Genomic DNA, 12,970 nt, shown 5'->3' with positions numbered 1-12,970 from the left:
GAAGCTAGAATACATTTTGGAGTGGAAAGAAAGGAGAATGGAGGGTTAATGATTCATTTAATTACTATGTACTTCTTGCTGTTCTACACAGGGTATTCTCTCTCCCATCACGGGGATTTGCAGACTGTCTCATACATCTGGTATACAGTCCTTCTTTCACTTCTGTCTTTTAGAATTCCTAGTTTCCTTCACAGTCCAATTCAAAACCCCCCAGTTTGTGTGTGTGTGTGTGTGAGAGAGAGTGAGAAAGAGAGAGAGAGAGAGAGAGAGAGAGAGAGAGAGAGAGAGAGAGAGAGAGAGAGAGAGAGAGAGAGAGAGAGAGAGAGAGAGAGAGAGAGAGAGAGAGAGAGAGAGAGAGAGAGAGAGAGAGAGAGAGAGAGAGAGAGAGAGAAGAGAGAGAGAGAGAGAGAGAGAGAGAGAGAGAGAGAGAGAAAGGGAAGGAGGGAGGATGGGGGAGGAAGAGAGAGAAAATGAGCATATTTATACATGTAAATATTGTCTACCCCAAAAGGAATGCAAGCTCCTTAAGACTAGGACTCTTTTATTTTGTCTTTGTAGTCATAGTCCTAGCACAGCTTCTGACACACCAGCCAATGAGACAAGTCCCAGATTACCTAAGCCCTGCACCCCTAACTTTCCCAAGCCATAAACGTCTCTGTATCCCCATATTCAAGGGAGGCTCTCAGCTTTGAGTTTCTCCCCTGTCTTTGTCATGCTTAGTAAACCTTGCTGTATCACCCTACTTTGGTCTCATATTGCCTCCTGTGTTGGACCCCATCAACCAGATCTGACATAAACTACTAGAATTATTATAACCCTCAACAAACTATACCAAGCACTATTCAGATTTTAATACATGCTGACTACTCTCTCTGACCTATATACTTAATATCTGAAAATTTATGAAATCTATATGCAAATTGGTACCTCAAGTGTTTTCCTTATTAGCATTTGCTGAGAAAGGAAGGAAGGAAGGATCCAAAGAGACAATGTTTGGGTCCAAGGATTCCAGTTTTCATAAGATAATATATGTAAAGCACTAAGCACGGTGCATATGATGGGTTCTTAATAAATGTTTATTTCCTTCCCCCTGCTTTGTTAATAAAGAAAAATAAAAGCACATCTTTATTTGTCATTTATCTTTTCTAATTTGGCTTCACATATTCATATATATTCTAGACAAACTGGACTGCTGTTCTTTGAACAAAATATTCCCTATCCTCATACATAGATGTCCCCCATGCCTGGAATGCATTCTCTCCTTATCTCTACTATTAGAATCCTGTGTTTTCTTCAGGGTTCTGCTGAGGTACATACAGCCTTCTACAGGTGGAACCTTCTGATATCCCTGCATTTAGTTCTATCTCTCTCCTTGAATTATCTTATATTTGCATGTACATGGGATAGTATATAATAAAAATATAATAATAAAATATAAGCTTCTTGGGAGCAGGAATTATTCATTTTTGTCTTTAGATCACCAATATCTAGCATAATACCTTGTATATAATCTGTTTAATGATTATTGAATTTAATTCTCCATGTCTAAATGATACATTTTAAAGAGGTTCTATAGCCTTTTTTTTCTTTTTTAGTTCATTTGTCTCTTACTTTTCTCTTCATTTGTCTCTGAAAGGCCAAACATCAAAACTTGCTTGTAACAACTCACTGGGAGTGAGTGAAAATTCTCATAACTCTCCCTCTACCTCCCATCCTCTTGAATTAATGATCATGTAATTAAATGAGTAACTGAAGGTGGAGAATTTGTTGGGCCCAATAGTTTTTTTTTTTAATCCTTACCTTCTGTCTCAGAATCAATGTTGTTTATTGGTTCCAAGGCAGAAGGGTGGTAAAGGCTAGTCAATGAGGGTCAAGTGAATTGCCCAGGGTCATACAGTCAGGAAGTGTCTGAGACCAGATTTGAACCTTGGTCTCTAGGTCTAGCTCTCAATCCACTAAGCCACGTAGTGCCCTTGGGGCCCAATGTTAAGAGACATAATTGGCCTCACTCTTCCTACTCACTCTTGGAACAAAAGAGCTATCAAAGGGTAGGATATTACATAGGCTAATAATTATCTCCAAGCAAAAATCTACCTAACTCATGACCCTAATCACAAACATTTATCTTATCTCACTGTTTCTTCTCAGGAGTTGACAAATATAAAAATTTGATATAAACATATTTCTTCAAAGTATGTTATTGACCTGTCTTTTTATTTTTCAGTTTCATTGAATAATTTAATTCAACAAATGCTGATTATATACAAAGTACTGTATTAGTCTCAAGGACTTGTCCTCAAGGAGCTTGTGCAGAGGAGTGAGGGGAGTTGGCAAGAGAAGTACTGATAATGGCACTACAGGTGGGAAAGAGTACTTACTAACCGTGAAGAAGTGGTTCAGGCAAAATGTTCTAGCAAAACTTGGGGAAAGAGAAATATTCAGCTGGGGATGTGGAAAAGAGAACAGTTGTGTCTTAGAATATTGTTGCAAACCAACTAACCATGATAAAAGTGGGTGTGTCAGAGTCTCCAAACTATTGGTTAAAAAAGGCTTTGGTCTAGTTTTCAGCAATAAATGATTGCTGACACTGGTCAAGAAAACTCATTTGAGGGCTCAATGCAAGAAAGACATTTAAATAGTTTTGCCCTCATAGCTAAGCTATACCTCTTGTTTAGAGAACTGCCTGATAAAACTTTTTTTTAATTAAAAGAAGAAAAAGAAAATGGACCTAGTTGTGATGAGAACATAGTCTAAGTGAGGACAATAAGTAATAGTGTCCCAACCTACTGTTCTCTGACTTGGCTTTTGTGAGAAGCACACAAATGCATTCCATTCAAAACAATCATGAGAACTTCTTAATTGACTTGGCTTCAGTAAATCACTTGGGGCATATAAAGCCGTCCTTGTGCTTGTATTCCTAACCAGCTAGGCAGGAATGTTACTAGAGTAAAGCTATTAATAGGTTTTATTTGGATAGAAGGACTTACATACCAATTGATGCTTTGGTAAGTTGGAAAAAAATTAAAAGTCCTTACCGTTGCTTCATTGCAGACTGTACATTTCACTACATGCTGGTGAAGCTTGCCATCCAAATTGATTAGAGATTGGCACACACGGCAGTTTATTATGGGAACACCACTGGCATCTGGACTGGCAATGGCTGTGTAAGGAGGTGGGAGTTCCGCTGAAAAGATAGCAGTCAAGTTACTAAATATTTATTAAGTATCTACAGTATGCTAGGCACCATACTGAGTACTTGTGATACAAAGACAAGGGGGAAAAAAATCAGTCCCTGCCCTTGAGGAATTTACAATCTAAGAGTACTAAGCATTTATTATACAACTACCCTGTCAGGCATTGTGCTAAGTGCTTTACAAATGTTATTTCACTTATTATCTCCAATTCACATTTGAGGAAACTCTGACAGAAATTAAGTGACTTGTCCAGCATCACACTGATACTAAATTTAAACTCCGGGTTCTCCTTGTTTGTGGTCCAGTGTTCTATCTCTGCACCACCTAGCTGTTTAACACGGAGAGACAATGCAAACAGTTATGTTCATATCAGATCTACACAAGCTAAGCTGAAGAAAACCTTAGATACTAGTATTAAGTAGGACTAGAAATGTTTTCTTTGTAGAAGACAGAATTTTAGCTAACACTCAAAAAAAAAAAAAGCCAGGGAAGCCAGGAAATGGTAAAGAGGAGGAAGAGGATTTCAGGCATGGGAGAAAGATAGTAGAAATGCAGGGAGATGGAGTATCTTGTGCAAAGAATAGTAAAGAGGCAGGTATTTCTGGATCATAAACTCTGAGAAGAATGGAAATATGGGGGAGGGAGAAACTAGATTCTTAGAGAAATTATGCTTATTTTGAACTCAGATACCATGTGGATGCCTCTTAAGTATTCTGTAAAGATATTTAAGGAACAAAAATCTACTGTGCTTTTAGTCCTGTTCTTTCAAAAAGTCACCTAACTCTCTTCAAAATTACTTTCAGAAGATAAAGTCTAAAATATACATATATATGCATACACACATATATCTATATATGAATATATGTGCATATACACATACATACATATATATAAAATAAATCTAGCTTTGAGTTCATGTCTGATTGTCTTAAGGCTCACTCACAATATCCTAATTTCTAATTCCCATTTATTTGACTTTATAGTCAAACTTTAGTGCTTATTTCAAAAGAAAGGTGATTAAAATTGTATTAGTATCACCTCTCTCCCCATTGTATTGACAGCCCTTATGACCATTATTAGACAATTCTTTGATTTATTTACACACACATAATATCATCAAAGGTTGAACTACATAGAAGTTTCTCCAAACTTCTCCAGTTTAGTCTTTATTGGCAGATATAAAGTCTATATTGTCTGATATAGTTAGAGATAATAAAATAATCCTAGTGCTGAACTCATTGCTGTTACTAAGCCTCTTAAATAGTGGTGGTTCAGTTTTATCTGACTCTTCATGACCCCCATTGGGATTTCGTTGGCAAAAATATTGGTGTGGTTTGCCTTTTTCTTCTCTAGCTCATTTTACAGATGAGGAAACTGAGGAAAACAGGGTGAAATGTCAAAGTCACATAGCTAGTAAGTGTCTGAGGCCAGATTGAATTGAGGAAGAAAAGCCTTCCTGCCTGGCACTCTGTCCACTGTGCCACCTAGCTGCTCAATTGGACCTCTACCAGAAGGTTTTTCAGCTAAAATCCAGTGAAAGTCAGTATGGCTCTTTTGTACTTAATGCAAAATCCTTGGCTCAATATTCAGAGAAGAGATAAAATTTACAGAAAATGCCCATGAAAGCAAATTATTAAATTATGATCTAGTTTTGCAGCTACAAATGCTCTTTTGTTATGTAAAGAAGCATAGACCCTTTAACTTACTACTTCTATGACTTCTATGCTTACATTATAGATTTATACATTTAGAAGGTCCTTCAGGAATCAACTGGCAAAGATTTGATAGGAACAAAAGAGAAACACTCTGATCCCTCTTTCCTTCTCACAGTCTCATGCTGGCATCCTGAGCAGTCCTACTCCCAAAAGTCCTGTTCTTTTTTTAATCTTGGGTTCTGGGCTCTTCCTTGACACCTCTCTGCACTCCCTCCTCCCTAATACACACACATACGTATTCACTTAAGCACTCTTCCTCATCTTGTAAATACATGATTCTTCTGCGGATTACATATAATTACTAAAATAAAGATTATTCATAAGAGACAGAGATCTGGGGATTTGGGCCACAGAGCCATATTGAGCTGGACCATATTCATAAACTGGGGCTTTGTGGGAGTGCCAAGTCAGGATGATGAAGATTCTGGTAAAACTGCAATGTCAGCAGCTTAAGGAATAGACAAAGGGGGCAGATACAAAGCTATGAACCTCTGCCAAGGATGGAGGGAAGCAGTATAACCATACTGAAACAGAATAGTTTCATCTTCCTCCCATGAAATAAGAAAAATCAGGGCAGATTAGGACTGAAATGACCATTGACAGCCTAACATGGTAAGACAAACAGATAAAATGAGGCACCGTTTTAGAGTCAAAAGTACTTATCCTCACATAATGGACCTTAAGTATTGGAGTTTGAGAGTTAAGGTGTGGAATGCTCTAGAATTCTTTTTATACTATTGTAAAAACTAATAACCCAAGCTATATTCCTTTAAATCAGGAACTTTTACTGGTATACACAGACAAATTTCAGGGGGGACATGAATTAGATGGAAAAATATTTCAATAATTTCTTTCATTGTAATTGTTTTTCTTGCAATTCTTGAAACATGTACTTTATTTTAAGCATTTAAAAATATTTTGAGAAGTGACCCTGAGTACTGGAGCTTGAGAATTAAGATGTGGAAATACTCTACTATTATTTTAGCAAAATTGTAAACAATATTCCTCTAAATCAAGAATTTTTAACCATACGTACATGAACAAATTTCAGGGGGGTCATGAACTCAGCTGAAAAAATATTTCAGTAATTTTCCTTCATTTTAATTGGTTTTCTTGGCAAGCTTTTGCAATATTAATTTTATTTTAGGCATTAAAAAAATTTTTTTTGAAAAGTGGTCTATAGGTTTCTCCAGATTGACAAAGAAGTCTATCACACAAAAATAGTTGAGAATCCCATTTGTAAACTTTTTTTACTTTTTAATAGATAAAGCCCCAGGCCTGAGAGAGTCATGACTATATATTTCAATTAGGAACAATCCCTCAGAGGTTTAAAACTGTTTCAAAAATTCTTGAATTTCATAAAATAGGCATTTCTTAGCAGTAAGGTTAGTACTGTGTTGGAATAGTATAGAAGGAAGAATTATATAACTCTGGACTTACAGCCAATAAAATCTGAGTTTGTATTTTGCCTCAGAGAACTAATAGCTGTGTGACCTTGGGCAAACAGCTGGCTAATAATAATTAGCTTTTATCTAGTGTCTTAAGATTTGCATAACTGTTGGAGTAGAAATGCAGGAAAAAACCATATGATTTATCACTTGTTTATATGGGTATATGATTTGGAGTTTGAATTTTAAAAGATTACTCTATTACAAAAATGAATAATATGGAAATAGATATCAAGTGATAATACATATATAACCCAGCTCATCAGCTCTAGGAAAGGGGAGGGAAAAAAGGAGGGAGACAACATAAATCATAAATCATGTAACCATGGAGAAATATTTTAAAATAAATTAATTAATTTTAAAAAAGATTTGCTACCTGTGACTTGTATGATTGAGTAAGTTGTTTTCACTTCTCTGGGCATTTTTCACTTCATTTGTAAACTGAGGGGGTGGAATTCACAGATCTTTAAAAGATTTTTATCTCATTTGGTTCTCACAAAGTAGATGCTATGATTGTAGCCTTTTATATATAAAGAAATGAAGGCAGAGAGACATGAAGTGGCTTCCTCAGAATTATATAGCTAACAAGTGCCTGAGGCAGGATTGAAACTTGGCTATTCCTGACCCCATGGCCAACATGATCTACTGAGCCACTTAGCATATCTCCCCTCTCAATTTCAGTTCCTCATTTATAAAATGGAAGTAAATAATACCCCTAGGAACTAAATCTTTGGGGATATTGTATGTAACCCTAATAAGCATTAAATTTCTATATATGTGTGTTATACTATTAATATTAAAATTCAATAATATAGTACAAATGAGATAACTTAAATAAAGTATGTAGCACTACCCAAGACAATCAGTAATATTCAAAACAGCCTCTACCACATTGCAAAATGTGTCTGAAAATCCAAATGGGATAAAGAAATATTGATGTAATGATTTCCTAGTAGCAAAGACTAAATCAGCTAAATTAGCTTCTAGATTTCATGATGTAGTAAAATGATTTCTATCCAGCATATTAAGTAATGTTGCCTTAAGACTTGAGCATAGGTCAGTATGTAACTAAAGAGGAGGAAAAGGGGGTGGGGGGTTCTTGGTCATTTACAGTGAGGATGCTATTACTTGGTGACCTCAGGTATATCAAAAATATACTGAAATCCCCCAAAAATTACCAACAAAAACTTTTCAGGCAGCTAAGTGGCTCAGTAGATAGAGTACTAAATCTAAATTCAAATACAATCTCAGACATTACTTACTATCTATAAGACCCTGGGCAAGTCACTCACTTAATCTCTGTTTACCTCAGTTTTCTCTTCTATAAAATGGGAACAATAATAGCAACTACCTCCCAGAGTTGTCATGAGGATAAAATGAGATAGCAATTGTAAAGAACAGCACAATGTCTGGCACATGCATTAATGTTTTATTATTATTATTATTATTATTATTACATTCTAATTCATAATCAGCAAAATTTTTATGACACCCAAATCCCCAAAATAAGGTACATGATAAAATAATATTGTGACATTTTACTGAGGTTTTCAAATCTGAATTAGGGTTGGATGAAGGACTGATACAAGAATATGCTTCATGGAATCATAACTTTAGAACTGGAAGGGTCTTTAGAGACCATCAATTTTTTAATTTTACAAATGAAGTAAATGAGGCCCAAAGAAGTTAAAACAACTTGTTCAAAATCATACATCACAGGTATTTGAAAGAGAACCTTCTGAACCTAACTCAGTCATAATTTCCAGTATTCCATGCCATTTTTCTATTTCTTGAAGCAAGCCCAGAATATCATATAATGTGGCCTTTGTATCATGCAACATATATTACTTTTTCTTATTTTTAATGTAAGATTTTTGTTATTTTTACCTCATATTAATTTTATTTATTTACTTTAAACCTTTGCTTTCTGTCTTAATAATGACTCTAAAACCAAAAGGCAAGGGCTAGGCAAATGGGGGTAAAGTGACTTGCCCAGGGTCACAAAGCTAGGAAATATCTGAGGCAAGGTTTGAATGCAGATCCTCCCAACTCCAGACCTGATTCTTTCTTGAACAAATTACCTAATTGCCCCTTCACATTCATTTTAATAGCCATCTCTTATAACAAAGATTTAAAAAGAAAGAAAAAAAAGTTCAGCTAAAAACAAATATGTCAACCATGTATGAAGCATTCTACATGTATATTTACTCCCTCTGCAGAGAAAAGGGAGTGCAGTCTTGGCATAACTCCTCTCAGGGGATATGTTTCCTCACTATAATTACACAAAGTCATTTTGGTTTTGTTATTGTTCTTTTCATTTAGGTTGTGGTAGCCCTTCTATGTATTGTTTTCTTCTTTCTGTTTTTAGGGGTGCATCAATTCATGCAAACCTTCCACATGTTCCCTGAATTTATTTTGTCATTTTTTTACAGTGAGTAATTTTCCATGATATTTATATACCACAGTTTGGTTAGCTATTCCCTGATGAATGAGCACCTACTTTGTTTCCAATTCTTTGGTACTAAAAATAGTGTAAGGTAGCATATTTAAAATAAAAGCACAGGTCAGAATTCAATCTTTAAAAATTTAACAAGTATTTTTTAATGAACTAGTATTTTCCCACACATTAGGCTAAGAGCTGAAGATATTAAAGTAGAAACAAAATAGTCTCTGCCCTTCGGGGACTCACATGCCACAGGGGTGGATTATATGAACACAAATACTATAATGCAGAGTGGGAAATCAAGAGGGAAAAACAAAGCAAAAATCAGGCAGTGTTTTCAAGAAAACTTCGAGAAAAGAATTCATTAAAAGCTAGTGTAAGGGAAGGTAAGTGGCACAATGAATTGAGCAACAGGCTTGTAGTGGGGAGGACCTAGGTTCAAATATGAGCTCAGATATTTCCTCAGATAACTTCAATTGCCTAGCCCTTGCTAATCTTCTATTTTAGAATTGATATTAAGATAAAAGGTAAGAGTTAAAAAAAGAAAAGAAAAGCTAATAGCATGAGGGGTCTTTCCAGAGGAAGTAGCATTAAGCTAAATCTTGGAGAAAGCTAAGCAGAGTATCTGATTCATGGTAGACCCTACATAAATATTTCTTGGTTACATGTCTGAGATCCAGGCAGAAGAGACGGACTCTATCTAGGAATTCAGAGAGACAGCAGAAATGACACAAAGAATTCAGAAACAGAAACTAGTTCACTTTGGCTAGAATTTAAGTAAAAGTGAATATTGAGAAAAATAAAATCCCAGAGATAGGTTAAAGAAAGATTATGAATAGCCAGCTTGAGAGGTTTGTATTCTATCCTAAAATCAACAAGGAGACACTAAAGATTTTTGAGCAAGAAAGGGAATATGACCAGAGCTAGGCTTTAGGAAATTTGTTTCAGCAAGTATATGAAAAACTGGAAAAGAAATATTGATCACAGGGAGGTCAATTAGGAAGGCATTGTATTAATCTTAAGAGAGAAGCACGAATTGCCATCTACTTCATCTTCTCTTCTAAACCTTCTGCAATTTAGCTTCTATCCTTCATCATTCAACGAAAATGCTCTGTATAAAATTAGCAATAGTCTCTCAATTGCCTAATCTGCTTTTAAAAAATCAATCCTAATGTTTATTCTTTGATGTAAATTCTTACCTTCTTAGAATCAATACTAATTGTGACACTCCCTGCTATCTCTAACTGAGTTTTCATATATAGTTAAAGAGAGGTTCTTATGTATCAATTCTAAGACAGTAGAGTAGTAAGGGCTAGGCAATTAGGATTAGGTGACTTGCCCATTGTCACACAGTTAGGAAGTGTCTGAGTCCAGATTTTAAACTAGGACCTCCTGACTCCAGGCCTGGAGCTCTATGCACTGTACTACTTAGCTTCCCCTATCCTAATGCTTCTTGACGATGCTCCAGCATTTGCCAGGATCCTACCTTCTCTTCCTTCATGCTCTCTCCTCTCTAAGTTTTCACAGCATTGCTCTCTCCTGGTTTTCCTATCTAACTGTTCCTTGTCAGTCTCTTTCCTTGGATCTTCATTCATGTCATGACTATTAATTGTAGGTGTTCCCATGATGCCTAATCATCTTCTCCTTTCCTTCTATACTGTTTCACTTTGTGATCTCATTAGCTCCCAGACTCCATTATGATTTCCACAGATCGATTCCCAAATCTTAAGGAAAATTAATATTATGTTGTGCTGTTTAATAATTTTAACAACTACTATTTAATAACTAATGTTACTATATATTCCATCCTACTCCCCATTTTGTCAAACTCCTGACACTCTTACCCTTCTGCCTCCTGGCCAAAATGAGGGATGATTTAGTCTTCAAGGGCAAACCAGAGGTATCCTGATTGCTTTATTTTGATATTTTAGCCAATATTACTAGAGATAATTGATGCCCATTAAGCAGTGAACATTCCTTAATTGCAAAAAAGGGGTGGGATCAGGCACCACTGAAGGCCAATTCACTTTCCCCAGCAGCAGACAAATCCTATCACTATCACCTGAGGTATCACACTATCAGGTGGAATTGGAGCTACTCTTTTCCCACCTCCTCATTAAAATATATACAAGAGGGATTGTCTACCCCTTTGCAAGGGGAGGTACAAATGATGCACTGTTAGCCAATCGGAAGGAAGACAAATATCTAGGTTTCAAAGATCTTATCAGGTTTCACCTAAGGTTTTTGATCTTTGAGAGATGTCACTGACCCAATTATTTGGTTATTGCTAGTCTCACTAATAAATTCATCTTGCTCAAGTCCCTGGCTTTTTGACTGAGATGACCAACATGACCCATTTTACTGTGTAATGATTAACATTCTCAAGAGGCATTTCTTAATTTTAGAATGATTTATTAACTCATCATTTAAAAAGATTTAAACTAGCCAGTAGACTTCCTCCACAGTCTGGACAGACACCAAGGAGTGTGAGGGGAAAAGAGATTAGACATGCATGGCCAAAGGGAAGGGCAAAAGAAATGGAGAACCTTAAGTGCATATTTTATATGCCCTTTATGACCTCATTATCCAATCCTTCCCCTGAATCTCCCAAGATATCTCTGATTGGTAAAAAGCCACAGAGAAGGTGGACTTGGAGATCCTAACTCCTCCTTCATTACTTCATCACAGGAAGAGGTTAGTCTCAGGAGGAGGCTGTAATGATTAAAATTCTCTGGAGACTGTATCTTAATTATATAATTATTATTTATTCAGTCGCAAAAAGCAGGCTAGAGAGAGAGAGAAGCATAAACTGTTTGGCTGGCTAGCTTGGAATAAAAAAATCTGGCCGAGCATTCAGCACTTGCTTCATGCTTTCAAACTCTTGCTACATGAGCAACTAAGCAAGCTCAGAGACAGACCACACATTCTCCTGAGTTCAAAATTCCACGAAAAAGGGGGTCTTCTTATACCCTCCATCAGTTAAGTTCTTCATGATGTCCCTTTTCAGAGCCTTTCTTATTGAAGGACTCATACCTCCATCAGGATAAGAGATGGGTTTGGACACTAAGAGCAACCCATGCATACTCTTCCCCACACAGGTCTGCCAGCTGATTTAGTTACTTCACCAGCCAAGAGACTTCTTGTTTTCAGATAAAACAAGGAGCTGGTCTCCACCCTGCCAAACCTTACCAAAGACAAAAGATGTATAGAAAAGAAGAGAGGTCCCCATTCATGGCATAGATGAGGGACAGTCAGAGATACAGCTCTAAGATGAAATTGTTTGAGCCTTAAAATTTAAAAAAAAAATCCATTTCAAGGGCCAAAAAGAGGCACAAAATATTATCTTGCCCTGGATAAAATTGTATCTCAACTTGCCTTTGTTGCAATTTTACTTGCCACAACCAAAATATCCTGTCCAAGCTTCTCTTCTGTGTGCTAGTTCTACATAACCTGCTGTCTTTTGGATATCTTACATGGTATATCCTATCATTATCTCAAACTAAACATGTCAAAAACAGAACTTACTACCTTTCTCTCTAAACCCTTCCCTCTTCCCAACCTCTCTACTAATGTCAATAGCCTTATATTCCTCCCTGTCACTCACACCCAGTGTTATCCTCAACTCCTTATTCTCATGCATTTTACATATCTCATATTTTGCCAACTCTTGTCATTTCTACCTTCACGACATATTTAATATATATCCCCTTTTCTCCATTCAAATTGCCATGACCAGGTTCAGTCCCTCATGACTTCTCTCTTGGACTACTGCATTAACCTTAAATAGTTTTCTCTAACTCATTTCACTCTTCTCCAATCAAATCTTTCGAAAGTGTAGGCCATTCCCACAGTTCCACTCCTCATTCAATAAATTCCACTGGCTTCCCTTTACTTCAGAATCAAACAAAAAGCCCTCTGTTTTGGCATTTAAAGCTCTGCATAATCTGACTCTCTCAAACCTTTTCAGCCTTCTTAAATAATACTCTCCTCTAAATTCTCTGCAATCTAGCTACATTGGCTTATTCATTATTCTTTTTAATTTTTTAACCCTTACCTTCCGTCTTGGAGTCAATACTATGTATTGGCTCCAAGACAGAAGAGTGGAAAGGGCTAGGCAATGGGGGTAAAATGACTTGCCCAGGGTCACACAACTGGGAAGTGTCTGAGGTC

The 12,970-nt window shown here is 36.4% G+C and overlaps 1 protein-coding gene across 2 annotated transcripts in view; it reads right to left on the bottom strand.

Annotated features, from left to right (window-relative positions):
- The window catches only part of PIP4P2 (phosphatidylinositol-4,5-bisphosphate 4-phosphatase 2), a 101,194-nt gene that overhangs the window by 63,946 nt on the left and 24,278 nt on the right, over nt 1-12,970 (bottom strand). For both annotated transcript variants that reach the window (XM_001368656.4, XM_007488085.3), the window contains exon 2: nt 3,036-3,184. In XM_001368656.4, coding sequence (XP_001368693.1) covers nt 3,036-3,184 — 149 coding nt within the window. The remainder of the gene's footprint in view (nt 1-3,035; nt 3,185-12,970) is intronic.

The sequence above is a fragment of the Monodelphis domestica genome, chromosome 3 (assembly GCF_027887165.1).
Source record: "Monodelphis domestica isolate mMonDom1 chromosome 3, mMonDom1.pri, whole genome shotgun sequence".
In the NCBI taxonomy this organism is placed as follows: Eukaryota; Metazoa; Chordata; class Mammalia; order Didelphimorphia; family Didelphidae; genus Monodelphis; species Monodelphis domestica.
The sequence above is the reverse complement of the archived record's forward strand: the minus strand, read 5'-3'. Positions and strand labels throughout refer to the sequence as shown.